Below are 18,447 nucleotides of genomic sequence, written 5' to 3' on the forward strand. Positions count from 1 at the left end.
GAAGGGCGACAGGAACGGAGGGTGGGGCGTTGAAGCTGCCGTTGGGACGGGGAGCTATGAGGGCGAAGTTATCCAATTATTGTCTAACCTGGGAGCAACTTTACTTGGCGGAGAACCGTTGGTGTGGGAGGGAGGGAAGCTCGTCCTGCCGGCGCTCCCTCTCCCTTCCTACAATCGAGCCACGATAAAGTAAAGTTTGTTTCAAAACTTGCAGAGAGGTGACTAGGTTTTTGTTAGTGACACGTGAAATTCAAACGACTTCGCTTGCGATAATAATCGCGGCGAGTCTTCGCCTGTTTTTTTTTGTCTTCTCTTTTTTTTACCAAGAGAGACACAGAGGAGTAGGGGAAGAGAGGTGACGACAGGGTGGGGAGGTATTCAGTCTCAAGAAAGACGACGCTGATTAAGTTAGAGGTTCGTTAATAAAACGCTTCTGGAACTTTTTCAATGTGAACGTTTCAAGGAAACTATAACCATTCTCTTGCTACGTGATAGACTGAAGAAATGCTATTAAAAGTTCTACGCGTCGATTTGTTTGACAACTCTCTCGCTCAAATGATATTATCTTTTCTGTAAACTGGATATCTTCTATCTTATATTTCTTGTATTTTTTATAATATTTTCATTCGAATAGTAAAAGGTTTTGTTATTTAAATTTGATAAAATTCGTGTGTCGAAACGAACAAAATAGATGATTTGCGACTGTTTTATCTTCGTGCGTAGAAACGTCCATACATAAATAGAGCTATTATCATTCAATTAGACTCGACACTACATTTGGAACACGACGGGGACATTATCGCCGTATAAAAACCAGTTGATATCTCAAACAGCAAAACACGCTCTTACACGAAGCAATGAAATATCAAGCAAGCCAAGCAAAAACAAGTGTCCTTTATCGGAAATAAAACAGAAGCTATTGACGGAAAGACGGTTACGACATCAAATGAGTTTTCTAGGGTCATTTATTTCTGAGAGTTCACGAGCTGTTTGGTATGTTCAAATTCGGACACGCGCGCGTAAATCGAAGGTGATGACGAGGACGAAATTTTGCTCGTGTTGCAAATACTGCAGTGCATCATTTCCTCGTATCCAAAATAACCGAGTGGAATATATTTTAATTTTTCAAAAATATCGGAACGCGGTATATACGAGTAAAAATTAAAATACTGTGTTTAAAAAGTAACGTCATTAATAATTGGTAACAGCGATATACCGACCCATTATCAACCATCACAAATCCGTTTAAAGATTGAAGGTGATCAATTAACCTATCGCAGACTTTAAAGAAAAACTGTTATTCACATCTACGAAAAACGAAGGGTTAAAGGCTTCCCGAGAAACAATAATCTGTTAAAGAGCGCGCGCTAAAACAAAACGCCGGTACAAAGAGAGAGGGGGGGGGGGGGGGGGCAAGGAGAGTTTGTTCTAAGTTGTTGAAAAAAACGGAAAGAAAGAAAAACGAATGTGGTAAGAGGAGAAGAAGAAACTCGTCCAATTATGATGACGAGTATCGGTGTCGGCGTTCGGGCATTCTCATCCTTGGCCACGATGGAATGGTCGGAAAAGGGGTAAGGGAGAGGGGCTGTTGCTCCGTACCTTCCGCCTCCGCGTTCGTCTCTCCAGCGGGCAGCGAGCGCAAACGGCCATGGGTGCAAGAAGGGAGCCGGGAAGAGGGAGAGGAAAGGCGACTACTTAAAGTTGGCGGAAAGTTTGGTTCGGCAGCAAAGTTAACTCAGTTAAGTTCTCCGCTCCTAAAGCGAAACTTCGGTTCTCCAACGCCTGTGCCTGCCTGCCTCTGCCTGCTTGCCCTCCATCCTCTTCTCTCTCTCCTTGCCCTTCCCCCTTTTCCTTCCCTTTCTCTTTCTCCGTTCGTCCCGCGCGCTTCGCGCAGTCTTGGCCACCCTACCGATTCCGTCGGTGCTACAGGAATAAGTAATGTGTTTTGGAATTAGCACTGTTCCAGGAGAGTTTTCACGCAGGAAATCGATCGCCATTGATCGGCCCCGTAGTATTGCTCTCGTTCGATTATACCGCGGGTCTTATTCACGTGTGGGGACCCCGTGAGCGAACCGCGTTCCCAAGTTTCTGCATTGAAGAGGCGACGCGCGAGTGAAAGGGATATCGAAAGGAAACGGAGGAGTCTTATCGGTTTGATTTTCGATTTGATAAAACGCGGTGACTGCGAACGGGGATGTAAAGAATTTGTCAGTGCTGATTTGTACGGTAGCTAAAAGCGCTCGTGGAATCGCAGTGGGAATCGAAGCCGTGGCTTTTCGGGTAACGAAGCGGAGAATCACGCGTGAAACCGTAAAAAGTAAAAGTGACTCGGAAACAGCTAAGGCAAGAGAGACCCGTAAAGTTCAGCGAAACGCTCCAGGAAGAAGGATGTGTCCCCCACTCTACTGAACTCCTTCAGCCACTCCGGGCACCGATCGAAATTCCGAGACAAAGTTTGCGAAATTCCGAGGAAAGCGCGTGGTCGTTTAACGTTTCGCGTGATGCCCCTCTCCTCCTCCACCCTTTTGCACATGCACGCGTGGAAGCTTGTAAGCATCGTTTTGTAACTGATACCAGTCGCCGTGGTCGCGTACTGTCCCTCCTTTGATGGCACGACCGAGCAAAAAAAGAAACCGGTCCAGTTGGTACTTACGAGGAGGTCTATCATTCGCGATTCGCGTATGTGGCTCGAAAAGAAGTTACGAGCGTTCCCTCGGCTCGGGGGAGAAAAAGAAACTTCCTAAATGCCGTTTTGGAACAACTGGATTGAAAAATTAATGCGCCTCCAGTAATGTAAAAAATATAGTGTTAATATCTGAACGGATGTGCTTAAACCGTGAAATGTCAATCTTGAAAGGACTATTAAAGTGCAGGGCCACGATTATACTTTCCCTGTAAACATTCTCTGAAGATAATATCTCATAAAGCATGATATCTTGTGCTTCAGAAACGAGCCAACATGGAAATTAAGAACGAAGAAATGGAAGAGAAAGTAATATGATGTCGGACAAAGTATTCCTCGAACTCCGTGAATTCAGCCGGCCTTGAGAATGCGCCCGGCACTGCGAATGTCGATGCACATGCAACGCGCGCTTGCAACGTGGACTCCCGGTATCCCTTCTCTGTTACGCACTGATCGATATAGGTGCACGCATTAATACCTCGGCGCTTTTACAGGGTGACACTTGATCAATTTGGCTCGCCCAGTGACTCATCACGCTAGATAGACGGAGCAGCGCTAAACTTTCCAAGCTAATTTCAACAATATTTGCGTAATCGTTTCACACTGTATATTGTACACACATCAATGGGCTCGCGTTAACAGCTATACATATTTGAAATCCGAACTTTTAATCTTCGTTTCGCATTCCATTGGAGGGAAGCCGGTATTTTCCCTTCATTGTGATACTTTACTATTCTGTAGAAACTAGTTAAGGGGTTCAGAAAACGAGAAAGCGTTATACAACATTTCTTGCGAAAATTGAGTTGTTACAAAGACTGAAAGTGGTGCGAGATTCTCTGTACTCTGTTTCCACTTGCTCCTATTCCGGCATGAAGAACTTTTATAAAATATTTCTCTATCCTCGTGGTGTATTCTATTTATTTGAAAGTTACTACGAATTCACGAGTCATCTCTAATGATTTCTCAATGAATTTTTCACTAACGAAATCTAGTAACTTCAAAGGTTGATTAGATGAATAGTAGAGATATCAGGATGGTAAACTGCTGTTAGTATAGTTCCCGTTGACATGGAGTGTTGTGAAATTTAAAACCCTCGTTCCAGCTACTCAAGACGGTAGTGTCAGTGTTGGCAAACACACAGAGAAAGAATGGAAAGGTGCCCTTGTTTGTCGAGAGTTCCTTTTCGGCGTTCTCTGTCTGCGCACACGTGCCCTTCTTCACGCCTCACTTAATTTACGATTTCACTATCTCAGTGGTGGACTGCGCGAAGATCGTCCATTCGCATGACTTCACCGTTAGGTCAAGAAGGGCTCGATCGAGCACCATACAAAAAAAGAACAATACCAGTACGTTCAAGACATGTGCCAGCTCATGTCCCCTATTCATGGCAGGGAACGCGATGAATATACCCTTGTTAAGTTTCAAAGTTACACACACTCTGCCGACTTTGCCAACCCCTCCCTCTTTACGGTTCCCTATATCCTCTTCCGCTCTGAATCAGAATTTTCCACATAAACCGCCGACTAACTTTTCTTATTGTTTCCGCACCCGTTCTGTACGTGCTTCATAGATTAAATCGCGCCTGGCGGAACGAAGAGCGATACTTGTTCGATTTGCAACACGCCATTCGATCTGACAAAAATCATTTTCGGCAGAAAGTACGAGGTCGATGATCGCAAAGAAAACATAGCACCTTAAATGATTCCTAAATCTTTATCTGAATCACAAAGAACATAAATGGCATTAACCGTTGGATATATTTTGACTCAGAGTTACAACTGTCCTACCTAAATGTTTAACAGTTGAAATTATTATCTGTATTAATTACCACGTATAATAAGAAGATAGAGTGTTTTCAATTTATCAAAGTAGACGGCTTTCAGCGATAGAAGCCTGGCAAGTCGACTACAGCGACTTAATCAGTGCAGTAAGATGACCAATACGGTTGTAAAAGTAACGTTAATCCATTAGTAACAGCTAATGAGCTACAACCCATTACCCACGATGGTTACAATGGGAACAAGTTTGTCTATGTATCAGAGCACCAATTTATAACTTGCCTCACGCCCGCCACGGTTCGCAGCAACGTCAAATGACCCGAAGAGCTCTATTGAAGCTGGTAAAAATTTAGACATTCCGAAACAAAAACATTTCTAAAGTTTAACGCCCTCTCCGAGCAATCTCCAATCGCAATGTTTCGATTTTAATAAGTCGGACTGAAAATAACATTGGAAAATCATAAGTTAACCGAGCACCCTGTATAGACAACTTCATGGGACAGCAAAGTGTGTACAAACGATTTTCTTTTTATTCCCCGCGCGCGCGATTCTCGTGGAACAACCATGAGTGAACCTTGTACACTTGTTTCTCCTCGTACTCGTACACCTACGCTCTTGGTTGCTCGTTCGCTACGTAATACGTACGCAGAGGACAAAAAAAGTCGCTTCTCGCGTCTTCTCAGTCTCTCCTGTGGCCTCTTTCTCCTCTTTATATCTTTCTCTCTCTCTCGATCACTCTTGTTCCCCGTCGTTCCGGTCGTCTCCAACGGTCGCGTACGCTCGCCCGTCGGCTCGACCTATGCGCGCGCGGCGCACACCAATACAGAGTTACACGGCGGGTTAGGACAAGTGCGTAGAGAGCGGCAGAGAGTAGTTTCATGGAGTTTAGTTCCTCGTAGTGGATATGGCATCTTGACTCCTAGTAGTGGAGTGTGGCAAGCAATGGTCGGCTCGATCGATGTCTCGGCAACTTCCCACCCTCGACAGTCTGCCCCACTCTTCACGACACGTTCCCCCCAGCTCCCAGACCCCCTCTCGGCACCACCATTCCGCACCCCACTCCAACTCTCCTCATCCCAACCGTCAGATTCCCCGTCTCGCTCAACCACCTCCCGCTGTCCTCATCCTCCGACACATCGAACTAAATCCCGGAGCTGCTTACTGCTTCCAAGTCTGTTTACAATGGCGATGCGCTACCCCCATTATCCCGAGGTCGTACTTCACGTTTGAACTAAATCGCGTCGCTCGGCGCGGACGAACCTATTTTTTTTCTTCCTTTTCCCCCTAACCCGGAAGTTGCGTCTCTTTGTTTGTTTTAGCCCGTTCATGCCCCGCGATCCCGCGCTCGCGGAATTAACTATTTTGGAACCGGCTATCGAGGAATTGCGGCGGTGCCATCGGAACGTTAGGCGCAAGGCAATACTCGCTCCGGTTTTATTGATACCGATAGCAAACGTCTATTGTATCCGAGCTTCGAACGGGGCGTGTTTCATTTGGACAATGCCCGGTTGCACCTGCCGACTTTTGCTTCGTTTACAATTCACGGATCCTGGAAAATAGCTTCCTTACATTAATTTCTGTGCCTTGAAATAGATAAATGTAACCAACTAAACAATAACGGACTATCGATTTATAGAGTTTCGTTTATTGAAGACAACTGTTGTAGAAATGCAAGGCAAGGAACTTTCTTACAGCCTAATAATAAGTTACCCTTCTTCTATCAATGCAATGACGCTTTTTAGAATTACTTTGATCTCTAATTAAATAGCCAAGTTTTCTATAAATTCTATAAATTATTCAACACGAATAATTTGTTAATAATTCTTTAATAAAAACCGCGAACAATATTTCGATTGAGGAAAGAGTTATTTTAAATGCCCTCAGAAATCATGTCTTTTTCGGACACCCTGTATAGGCTGCGCGATCCATGAGTAAAACGCGAGCAATACTGCAGCCCTTCTACGACCCGGCGGTAAACACAGTATTCGTGGCCATGCCTCAAGATTACGTTTCCGGTTGGTATTTGGACAACGTAAATTTCAGGACATTAAACGATTTCCGTTTGCGATGGTCGTTACCAATGTCGTCACAGATTTAAAAGTTCGAGGAACTGAGAGTCCGTGGGTGGGGGGAGATGCTATTCCGTCATGATCAAGTCAGCGTTAAATATGCGTGATCACAGGTGGCCGAGTTTCCTAAGTGTAATAAATGGCGCTATTACTTTTGCGTGCTCGAAACGTATTGTTTCCAGTTATTTACGTAATACATGTGCATTTATCTACTATTATAGCTATTCGTGTCCATTTTCCGCAAGACTGGCAGAGACGAATAGCGATATCTATATTTTCATTCCATTGTCCGCCACACCGTAGGAATCAATCAAGCTTGTAGCCTCGATAGCACAGCAATAATTATGCTTTCCCTTATTCTTGAAAAACAGATCAGTATGCACGCGTAACGGTTCAATCGTTCTGCAGACTGATTACGCAGAAATTAGCATGTATTGCTACGCGAATTTATATGGCACCGCTTTCTCATTTGCGAGAACCAATTTTTTTTGGATGATAGCGCGCGATATTTATATTATTAGATAGTTAGGAATTTTTGCACAGCGTGCGTGGTTGTTGTTCATTTATTTCTGTCAACGGTACACAATTATAGCTCTGAAATTTGTGGAAAGCGTTTAGAAAGCCTCGGCGTGATTTTGACATCGGCGGGAGGCCGTCTAAATTTACAACGAAAACTGGAAAGAGAGAAAAGGTGCCTCTCGGATCCTTTCCGTCGGGAGGTAGACGCTCCGATAGATCGCGGCATACCTGATAGTTGGGACAGGTCAGTTTGCTAGCCTTACACAAAAGCGGCTAAGTAGCGACCGAGTGAAAGAGGATAGGAAACACTGTAAGATATACACGGGGACGAACGAAACGAATTTGAAGAGAACAATGAAGGAAGAGAGGCATCGAAGCGAGGAGAGGGGACAAGGGGACCGGGTGGGGGCACCTGTTACAACGTCCAGATCGTTCTTTCCCTCTCCTTTCCTCTTTGTCGAGCACCCATCCACAACCAGATTCAACGTACACTCTGATTCCTATGCTAGTTGATGAAAACATCGAACTTTTTCGCTGGAATATACAATCGAATCTCGGCGATTCAAATCCCTAGGAAAGAGCTACACGAAAGACTTTCTGAAATTTCTTTTCATTCTACAAGCGATATTTATCGTTTCGATCACTTTTACCTGTTTTATAGTTTATGACTTTTATAACAGACAATTATCCGAGTTCGAAGGGAAAAGGGGGGGGGGAGGCAACAGCTGCTTCAATTGTTTCTTTTAAAATACTGTGGGATTTAGTAGAACAGTGTTAGAGAAAGTTGCCGAATAAACGCTGTGTACTATTGCTTGGTTTTTCCAGGTCTAGGAGCGGATGAAAGTTCCGACAATAAACAGCCGTATTCCTCAATTTGGAAAATACCTGAACCCTCAATCCTCACCTGAAGGATGAAGAAAGGTTTCACGAGCAAATTTATGGTACGGTTTCCTATGAGTTATAGCTACTTTTTGTTTGCGGCGGACGTTTACAGGCCTAGCAAGGGCTAATCCTGGAACGGGGTACTTCTCATAAACTGTTAAAAATGACTTTCTTCTTGGGGAGAGTACGCTCCACGCATTCCCCCGGGGCATTTTCCATTTCGTTACGGGAAATCAGGTATAGAATCCCAAGTAACTTGGACAGTGGCGACGGCAAAGGCGGGAAGCGGTAATGCTTCGTTTAAAGACGGGGGTATGTTTCAAGACACGACTTTGTTAAGAGAAACTTTCTTGCCGGGATAAGGAAATAATCATCCGTCGACAAAATTACACCTACACAAAAGTTGAAATAGGAGTTAGACGTGACTATGTCCAGTTTTATATTCTTTAATATTTCTATAATGATATTTTGTTTACAATTTCAAGGAACAGCTAGCTTTAAAACTATTTTTAATAGTTTAATACTTAAAGACTGTTTACACAACGAAACGGGAAGTTTTTCTATTTAGAGAGGACACTGTACGGTACTCTGGTGTACCAAAAAAATTCTGGTTACTTAGTTTCGAAGCAGCATGTAGAACGTCGCTTCTGTGTAGCCCGTGGACAATCGATGTAACCACTCTCTCGTGCCTTTTACCGCACTTGTACGGATCCCGGACGAAGTGTAACGATGCCGAGAGATCGATAATAACCGCCGCGGTTTGGTTCCACCCGAGCCTCGTACGAGACAGGGACACTTTTTCCCCTTTACCGCCGTTCCTCCGTCTCCCTTTCGCGCGTTCTCCTCATCTGACCAGCGTGCACTGTGTCTCTTTTCGCTGCGCGACTATTTCACGCTGCAATTACGTGACAAAAATTGTCGAAAGACAAGAGAAGCGACGACGGGTGTCTCTCTGATCGCGTGTTCTGTTTTCACACCATTTCTCCCAATACTACACTATTCACCAAAAATTTCGTATTTAGCTCAGTCCGATCCGACAAAGCAACGTTCTTGCTATCTTCATCGTACCGAATATACATTAATATCCGTCGGCGATATTATAGATAAGATCGGTTACTTGGACTTCTCGAAAAGATTTCGTTTGAAAAACGTACGTATGATAAGAGATGCAAAACGCTTTCGAGTTACATCAAGATAACGATTCCATAAATAAAGCTCAAATAGTACCAGAATATTTCCTTCGCTGCTGTCTCTTGCAACATTCAGCTAAAATTATCTTCAATATTCGAAAATGTTTAAACGAACCGAACAGAGACTCTCGGCATCCGGAACATTACCTTTGTAATATACCGATACCAAAACATTCTATTATCTAAAAATTTCATTCAAGTTCTTTACTAGACGATAACGTATCTAAATGGTACGATGATTAGTTAATAAGACGTTTTGGCTGTCACAATATTTTAAAAATAAATGTTTGGATAACGGAGCCGCCACTGTATTTAAAAAAAAAAAATAATGGAAACATCCAATATAAATATGAAACAATGTGAATTTTATGCACGCGGAACGGCCTCATTTCTCAATTACAATATCGCATACGTTAACGAAAAAAATTGTTTCCTTTTTGCGCGGTGTAAAATCGGAGACAGCACGGTATCCGAATATTAATGTCGGTAACGGTACTCGATTCTATAAATACCGAAAGAAATGTGAGATCGTCGGGAGAGATAACCGTACGTTTTTCGCATTATCGTTCCATTATCAGTGCAGGCAGATAACATTTCCAAATAGGCAGTTACGTGTGCCCGACACATCTGTACCCCATATCCAAGACTTATGCAAGTTGTATAACGAATCAATTTCGCTCGGCGCATTACGTCCGGTAAAGGGAAAATATAATCAAGCGGGTTCTGCAAACGCTCCAAGCCGTGCTCTTATCTCGATCGTCGAGTTTGCTGTGATTAATAGGTATACGCCGAGTACATACTTTCGCGATGAAGCCCGCTGCCGCCGCGCCGCGGCCGCCATCGCTGTTACATTTTTAAAACGGACGCCGTCGAGTTTAGGCGGCGACGACGCTGCTACTCGAAGGCGATAAACAATCATCGCGGGACGCGTATCTTTCCGCGCGAAACGAGACTCGACAAACAATAACAGATCCTTGACGACCTCGTCGTTCCCCCCTGAACCATGAGTCATTGATAACACACCGCCGAATCTGTTGCCCACGAAAATTCTAGATAAAATGCTCATCGACAGGCGATTATTCGACCCGATTACGCGCTATGCCGGGATTCGCGGCTCTGGTAGACAAAGTGTCGCGGCAAAATTGAATCGCCGCATTTTGGCATGATCGCGAATGCCGAGCGCTAAGAAATCGCATCGTGTACGCGTTTAAGATGTAAAATTCTTTCACGGTAAGATCTGTCTCTATTTTTACAATTTGATTTCTGCTGGAACTACTTTCTTGCAGAATCAAGAAATAATTGGAACGAAAAAAAATTTCTAAGAGAGCTAAAATTGTTCAACGCTGAATCCATTACAATAAATTTCGTGTAACAGTTCGGAACAAATCACGGCGACGGCACTCTGAATAGATCTTGTTAAGAAAACTTTGTTTACGTTGATGCTGAGGGCATTAATAATAATAATAATGGCAGCAGCTCGGTCACATTGATTTTTGTTTACACTCTTTAGTAAACAATACATTGTTTATAACAGAGTATTTTGAACGACCTAATCTAGTTTCACCGATTTCCTATAAATAGTTGTATCGGGAATTCTGGAACGGTACGTTGTCCCCCTTCTCCATTATTCGGTAAATTTCGCCGGATATGCAAAGCGCGAGGTTTTTTTCACGTTCGCTGTAAACGCTACCGTGACGTTTCTGTTTCACGGTGATCAATCAGAGGATGAGTTAATCCGGAGGGGGGACGGCTGGCTCGGCAACGAAGATATTCGTCGGAAGTGCGAGAGAAAAAGGGGAAAAAGAGGCTGAAAAGAGAAAGACAAAAAACAAAGAAGACTCTGTCGGTCAGTGACGGTGGTGGCGCGGAGACGACCTCCTTCGTCAAGCCGAACGACTTAACTTTCTCGAAGGATAACACGTCTGCTCGTTTCCTTTCTCCGGGCACGGCCGCGGGAGATGGATTTACGCGGCGCCAATGAGGAAAACGTAAATATACAAGACGCCGCGCATACACATCCGCGGGCCGGCCGGCTGCGAGTGGGTTTCCAGTTAAAAAGAAACAGCGAAGTGTCGCGACGTGAATACAGGTCACAACATCGCTGAATAAGCAACCGAGCGTACACCGTTGCTCTCCGCGCGTTCAGCAAATTACGTAAGGCCAGAACGGGAGCTCGTTTAAATACCGACACAATCAACGATGAATAAGTAAGTTACGTGCATGTGGCGCGCGGGCGCGCACCTCTCACATCGCTCCGGGAACAAAATAAGGGAAATGTGCGCGACGTTCGTTCGTTCCATATTCGCGTTAAATTCGGCGAAAGTTACGCAACAACCCTGGCCCCGACGCCGATGTCCTTTAGGACTTATCGTTTAGCCTTCGAACTACGATCGAAGCCAAAAACGCGTGGAGCACACCTCCGGCGCTCTCGCGAGAGAACACGCTGGACTGATTTTAACATGAATTCTGTTAGAAAGTGTTTTGTCTTATCAATCTTTTTGTCCGCCGGCACGGGTGTGCTCTACTAGATAAATTAAAACAGATAAAGATATCTCAAATACGTTTTGATAAGTAGATCGCTTGTAAATGGCGCGTAATCACAATTTTCGGTAGTTAGACGGTCCTTTTAGCTGAAGTAGTTCTTAAGTTGTTTAGATATCTATCACGCCCAACTTTGAGTGCTGCGCCCCTCCAATATAAAGCTAGTTCAGAAGAGAGCGTATGTTAAGATCCTACCAAAGTTGCATCAAAAATATACAATCACTGTCTCAATATGCTTCTTCTTTAGCGGGGGCTTGCGTATGTCTCCCCCACTTCTCTTCCGTACAATTGGAAGTCATTAGTAAGAAACGTGTTCGATCTTCAATATGTTCCAGTCATTTGAACCCTGTAGTTCAGATTAGTAGGTCGTTAGCATGCTTTATCACTTCCAACGGAAGCTTGTTAACCGAGTCCGAGCAAGAACATCGAACTCTTGGAAAGCTAGGCCTAACACGACAATTTAGGTGTCACAGACGATAGGCTTAATCTAAAGTACATTTTTTTAATCGAATTGTTTACGGAGACGGTGATATTTTTCAAGAACTCTCGTATGCAGAATCTGCAGGGGCAAACGTACTTGTTGCTCCGAAACCGCGGTTACCATTATTTAGCCCCTCAAATATTGTTATTAAGAAATATCGTTATCGCGCTGAATCCGAACGCGACATTCATTCAGAAACCATGAATTTTAATAGGGAATATTGTTTAGAAACGGTAAGTTTAATTTTCGGTAATTGATATCAGCTGGTAAAGACGAAAGAAGTCATGTAAACATGACACTGGCGGTTGATGGCACGGTTGGGTAAAACATTTTTCCTTTCTGCGAACAGATAATTGGAGTATGTACACTTCATCGATGAATCATAACTGTCGGATGAAGCATAACGTAGCCATTCAGTCGTTGTACACTCGCGACAATTTGCAAAAATAAATAAAATGCGTGTAATCAATGTCTGTCGGTACAAGTTAAATAATATAAGTTAAAAACACAGCGAGCCACTTCAATATTCCAATTGCCGAAAGATAACGCATAAGATATACCAGACGCGGAGGTTTTTTTACCATTATTGAGAAAAAGCTGTGGGTATTCAAAAGGAAGCCATCTGCAACGATATAAGAGGGAAACATGTGTTGTATCGAATTAAAGGATGCGGGCGGTATGAAGATTTATTAAGGGTTCGCAGGCGGTGTGCGGTAGGGGTTGATGGATGTGGTTGAGAACCACGGGACACAACAGTGTCACCCAAAGCAACGGAGAATGATTTTGAAAAAATTTGCGTTAAAAAAAAAACGATGCTCTTTGAAACAAACACGATATCCCGTCGCTTTCGTACAAACGCGTTGCTTAGTTATCGGAGTCTTTATTTAAGAAAATTTCCCCGCAACCCGGGACCAAAGTATTCCTATAAAAAGTGCGTCACATGATAATTGGTGCATTGTGGAGCCAGACGTGAAAGAAGTCGGTCTGTCGACAGAAGAGAGGCTAGATACAAATGACTGATATTCTAGAAGCGTCTATCCAAATGGCGGTCAGCCACATGACACGTACACTTAGCAGGATAATATGTGATTTACATCGGAGCCCGTACTATTACAGGGGCACTTCGGTTACACACCAGCGTGCCCCTGGATAAATCAAATATCTTCACTTACACGATCCATAAAAATGTAAGGGGGAATCGTGCAAACCTGTATATTGTATACATTGTAAATACGCAGAACGCGGGGAAACGTACAGAGCGAGGAACGATTGGAAATTTCGGAAAGCGAATTCTGCTTGTGTAAATAATATGTATATTATTTCGAAGCACAGCGCGAGGTGCTGCCATCTAACAATATTTCATAACAATCTTTTACACTCGAGGGATAATATGTCAGAAAATTCATCCCCCCCTTCCCTTCGCACGTGCACCTGCTATAGCGTTATAGTAAAAACATAAACGGAATTAGATTCAGTTAAGATATTCTCTGTAATATCGAGTAAACGGGAACGATTATAATCTCCGCGCGTAGAAATACAGATTGAGAGACACCTAATTATCCGTTGCAATCCCCGCCGTTGCATTAACGTATCTGTAACGAGCTTGTAGATTATATAGAGTATTATTGCACGCGCCGATTCACACAGACGGCCACGGGTCGAGAGAAATGCAAGAAGGAGCGTGTGCATGCGACCATTTCCGATGGAAATGGTCGAAGACTTTGCCGAAGGTCAACGTCAAGATACGATTTCACAGTTCACTGTAAGGGAGAGAGGTGATCGTTTCGAACGAGCCCAGCCGGCAGCGATCGAGCCTCGCGAAACTCGTGGCCACGGAATTTCGTGGAAGTTGTCCCGAAGAATTGAAAACTGGCGTTAAGGGTGTCAGAGAGGATACGATAATCAGGCCAGCGGCGAGCGAGCAAGCGGAGGGCCGAATAAAAAGAAAGGCGCGTGGCTCGGTTGGCGCGGCGTCTCCCGCCATATCACACTAGTTAGCATACTCGCACACCGAGTGTCATACACTCGCACACAGAGAGCCGTGAAACGGTTAAACGAAGAACTAACGTATGCACCGTACACTGGTACGCACACGGACGGCAGATAGAAACATATACAAATGCACACGCACGAACCCGCGGAATTTTCTCCGGTGCGTGTGTGCACGCATGCACCGTGCACACCAGGGGCCGCGCGAGCGACGCACACGGCGTACACTGAGCTCTTCGGCGAGAGAAAAACTGGAGCCGCGGCGAGGGCCACTACTAACCTGTCGGAGGCGATTCTCCCCTATATTCCTCGGCCCGCAGTACTCCTGGGTACTCGTGTATTTTCACCGGCTACACTGCGATCACCAAACTGTATTCACTCTCTCACACGGCGTTCTTACGATGTGTCTCTTTCGGGAGTATACGCGCGGTGTCTCGGGCTCTGTATTCCGATTCACACGGACGGTTCTCCCGGCGTCCACGGGTGACTTCGAGCCTCCCGTGGAACGATACTTGCTCGGATACGGGCACTGGGGTCACGCGCGCCCGCCCGACGCCCCAGTTATTCGCGAAAATCCCTCGATTCGACGAAAAACTTGGTCGACAATGCGCGGAACTACGCTCGCGACTGTCTCCCTCACTGGAGGAAAATGGCGGCCCCCGGCCATCCGAGTGACTCGCGCGCGCCACCGATACTCTCCGTCAGCGGCCGAACACTTCCGATGATCACCGATCCGTTCCGATCTGGCACTGCTGACTGCCGAACGGTTAAATATCGGCTGAATTTTTCATAGATTTTCGAAAAATAATAAATTGAAGCCCCTTTCTTATTGGCACAATTCTTCTTATCATTTTATGTAAGAAATCGAGTAACTTATCTCAAATGGATTCGACGCTTGAAATTTTTCTACGAACCCGACAAGTTCTTTGCACTCTACGGTCGTGCGTTTAAAGCAGTGCACTGTTCACGGTAGGGGCCCCTTGCGCGCCGGCTTCCCCTTCCAAATGTCTTTTTGCTGAACTTGGCAAAGACACGACAGCGTTCATGGTGAAAATTGCGCGCGAAATTACAAGAGCGAGTAAAGCGCACGCGACCTACGACATGCTAATAGTTTCCATTTCATATTTAACACATTCACGCGTGTGTTATTCGATTTATATGAACACTTGAGAATTACGCACGCAGACAAATGCAAATTCGGCATGGTTTCTTTTGTTTGTCTAGTTAAATCGATTTATCTTAACACGAACTTCGGTTATTCGAACGAGAAGTTACAAGTAGTAGGTATTATTAGTGCCAACTGTATATTTAAGATTCCAAATCATTCGTGTAATCATAAGAGCTAAAAGATAGATAAGTCTGTTACAGCATGGCACCTGATTATTCTGGATATTACAATGTAAATTAAACATGGAAAAGGAAAAACAAACGGAAACTTTAAGCTATCAGAAGTAATATAGGAATTTGTAGAAGAGAACTGTACCAATGTAAATTACTATGATTTGAATCATACGCGGCAATTTCGGAGTTTCTTTTGTATTCGTTGCAGACCGCCACTATCGTGCCGCGCAGCACGGTAGTGGGGATACCGTTTGTCTCCCGGGACACAACTTCGGACACCGCTGGTTTAAAGTGTATCACGTTTGCAATAAATTTGCATATTTTTGTGTCGGCGAAACCGTAGAAAAATCTCGCATTTAATTATCGTTTTGAATCGGCAAGCGTAGAAATTACATTTAACCGTTGACAGGTTATTGAATCGAAATATTTTTTTTTTCTCAACAGAAGTTTGCACGTGCGATCCTCGATGATTTTACCAATGTACACCGTAAACCGTTAATCGTAATAAGAAATACGAGACCACTCACCCTTTTTAAAAATTTCCGAGATGCTTACGAGAGAAACATGCACATTTCCAAAACATTCAACCACGCGAACGTTATTACCGCTTTCTTTTCAGCTGCGTTGCACTTGAGTTACACGCTCAAATTTCGCGATTGGTCGAACCTAAAAATTAATGCATTCCGGTAACCAATGGAAAGCACCAAAGTCCATTGGTAGGAATAAGGTGGAAGAAGACATACATATTCGAAATAAAATCGCTGTTCCAAAATTAAATACCTATAGCAACGATACGAATGATTCACACAATTTTTAAATATCGTTTCGCGTTATGAAAGACGTTTCACACTTTGCGAAGACGATAACTATTAATTGTTAACCAGTTGTTGAATCACATGATTCAACCTGAGGATCATCCCTTATTTCTTTCGTTAATGGAGCCATCTAGATTTACATTATAACACTAACGTTTTCATCATGCGTAAACAAACTGCTGATTATCTTTGTTAAAAGAAATCAACAGCTTTTGCAATTCTTGAAGACGGTTATGTGTCAGACTCGAAATGGACGACAATAACACGTAATTATTGAACATATTAAATACGGTATCATAGATGTGATTTTGCTCCGATTTTTAAACACAGCATCACGCTTAGTTTGAATATAACCAATATGTCAGACGTTAAAAGCCTTGAGCACCCAACGTTAAAGGTATCTAGTCCTTTTATCATATCATGTTTAAAACCGTCGCATTTCATATTCGAATAAAAAAGAACAACTTGCAATTTTTCGTCACCTCCAACGAAACATTATTATTAATTACTCTGAATCATTTTTTTTTTTTAAATAATCCGCAAAATTTAATATTATGGTATAATTTTCCAAAATATCTGATTTATAGGTTCCTTACGAACTACTTAATAAGAAATTTCGTTCAGCTCAGAAAACTTTAGATAGAGAAGGTTCACATGTATTAGCAGCGGCCAATGAACTGTTAAAAAATGACGGGACAGGCGTTCCCGCAGGAGAAATAAGTAGATTATTAGGAGGTGTTGTAGCAAAACTTCAGGTTTTGAAAAGGAAAGCAGAAGAATCTATTGCGGAGGAGCTGCAAGCAGGAATGGTCTGCAAAAGACGATTGGATCATTTGAAAGAACATGCTAATACTACTCCAAGCGTTGTAAACCAATGGCGACGACAGAGACTTGATAGAATGTTGATAGAATATTTTCTTCGTAAGGGTTACTATAAAACTGCAACAAAACTAGCAGACAGTAGTGAACTTAGAGGTTTAACAAACATAGGTATGTAAAATTCGTGATTGTGCTTGTAATATGCAAACACCTTATATTTTCATATTTTTAGATGTTTTTATGGTATCAAGGGAAGTTGAAAAATCTTTAGCAAACCATGAAACTGCAAGATGTGTTGGATGGTGCCATGACAATCGATCTAAGCTACGAAAATTAGGAAGTACTATGGAATTTAATTTACGTGTACAGGAGTTTATACAATTAGTGAGAGCAGACAGGAGACTTGATGCTGTTAAGCATGCTAGAAAATGTTTTGCTAATTATGATGATTTTCAAGAGTTACACGAGATTCAGTGTTGCATGGGTCAATTGGCATTTCCAGCTAATACATCTCTTAGTCCATATAAAGATCTGTTAGATGAGAAAAGGTACACAAACTATCTGTCTTTACATTGAATTTTATCAACCATCTTTATGGTTCAATCTGTTAATTATAGATGATAAATATACTTAAGCTTCTTACTCTACTTCATCTTTGACCAACTCCTAATTTTTTCATTTATCTTTACATTATAATTGCAACTATTGTGTAATAAATTACTTTAGGTATTACCAACATGATGATGTTTCAATAAGACTACAATATTTGCAGATGGGACAGATTGATTGAACAATTCAGACACGAAAATTATAGACTCTTCCAATTAGCAAGCCAGAGTGTCTTTACAGTAGCCTTGCAAGCTGGTTTATCAGCATTGAAAACACATCAATGTTATAGTGCAAATAAAGAAGGCAGAAATCCGAATTGTCCAGTGTGCAACGAACCTCTTAATGAATTAGCTGCCTCATTGCCTTTTGCTCATTGTTCACAGTCCAAACTTGTTTGCAGTATTAGTGGCAAACCATTAAATGAGTATAACCATCCAATGATGATGCCGAACGGATATGTATATGGAGAACAAGTAAGTCGAAAGTTTTACAGATGAGAAAAAGGAACGATTGTTCATTTATACTGTAACAAACGATTCATTGTTTTAGGCATTGGAAAAGATGGCTCAAGAAAACAATGGTACTGTGATTTGTCCGAAAACCAAAGAAGTGTTTCCATATAAGAAGATAGAAAAAATTTATGTTATGTAAAGTTTACCGAATCAGAAACGACTTGTACTGTACGCAATATATCATTCTTTTATTCTGAATGTTTATTGTTTAATACTGTA

General features: G+C 42.9%; 2 protein-coding genes and 1 pseudogene across 6 annotated transcripts in view; 2 read left to right on the forward strand and 1 right to left on the reverse strand.

The window, feature by feature from the left end:
* The window catches only part of Ctbp (C-terminal binding protein), a 46,329-nt gene extending 31,534 nt beyond the window's left edge, over positions 1 to 14,795 (reverse strand). For all 5 annotated transcript variants that reach the window (XM_078186920.1, XM_078186911.1, XM_078186902.1 and 2 more), the window contains exon 1: positions 14,413 to 14,795. The gene's annotated coding sequence lies outside the window, so the exon portion shown is untranslated. The remainder of the gene's footprint in view (positions 1 to 14,412) is intronic.
* LOC144478311 (uncharacterized) lies at positions 6,389 to 10,975 on the forward strand (annotated as a pseudogene).
* A 1,299-nt stretch (positions 14,796 to 16,094) lies between the features above and the next one.
* Positions 16,095 to 18,426, forward strand: Kaz (E3 ubiquitin-protein transferase Katazuke). Its single transcript, XM_078190163.1, has 5 exons — positions 16,095 to 16,685; positions 16,876 to 17,278; positions 17,340 to 17,655; positions 17,880 to 18,189; positions 18,266 to 18,426. Exons 1-5 carry the CDS (start codon positions 16,647 to 16,649, stop codon positions 18,365 to 18,367), a joined length of 1,170 nt encoding a protein of 389 aa, XP_078046289.1. The 5' UTR covers positions 16,095 to 16,646; the 3' UTR covers positions 18,368 to 18,426.
* The last annotated feature ends 21 nt before the right edge of the window (positions 18,427 to 18,447 follow it).

This window comes from Augochlora pura, chromosome 2 (assembly GCF_028453695.1).
Source record: "Augochlora pura isolate Apur16 chromosome 2, APUR_v2.2.1, whole genome shotgun sequence".
NCBI classification, from domain to species: Eukaryota; Metazoa; Arthropoda; class Insecta; order Hymenoptera; family Halictidae; genus Augochlora; species Augochlora pura.

Coding starts and splice junctions, on each gene's coding strand:
- Kaz (XM_078190163.1), top strand. CDS start 16,647: ATGTCAGACGTTAAAAGCCTTGAGCACCCAACGTTAAAG. Junction 17,656..17,879: donor GATCTGTTAGATGAGAAAAG/GTACACAAACTA, acceptor CAATATTTGCAG/ATGGGACAGATTGATTGAAC. Junction 18,190..18,265: donor GATATGTATATGGAGAACAA/GTAAGTCGAAAG, acceptor TCATTGTTTTAG/GCATTGGAAAAGATGGCTCA.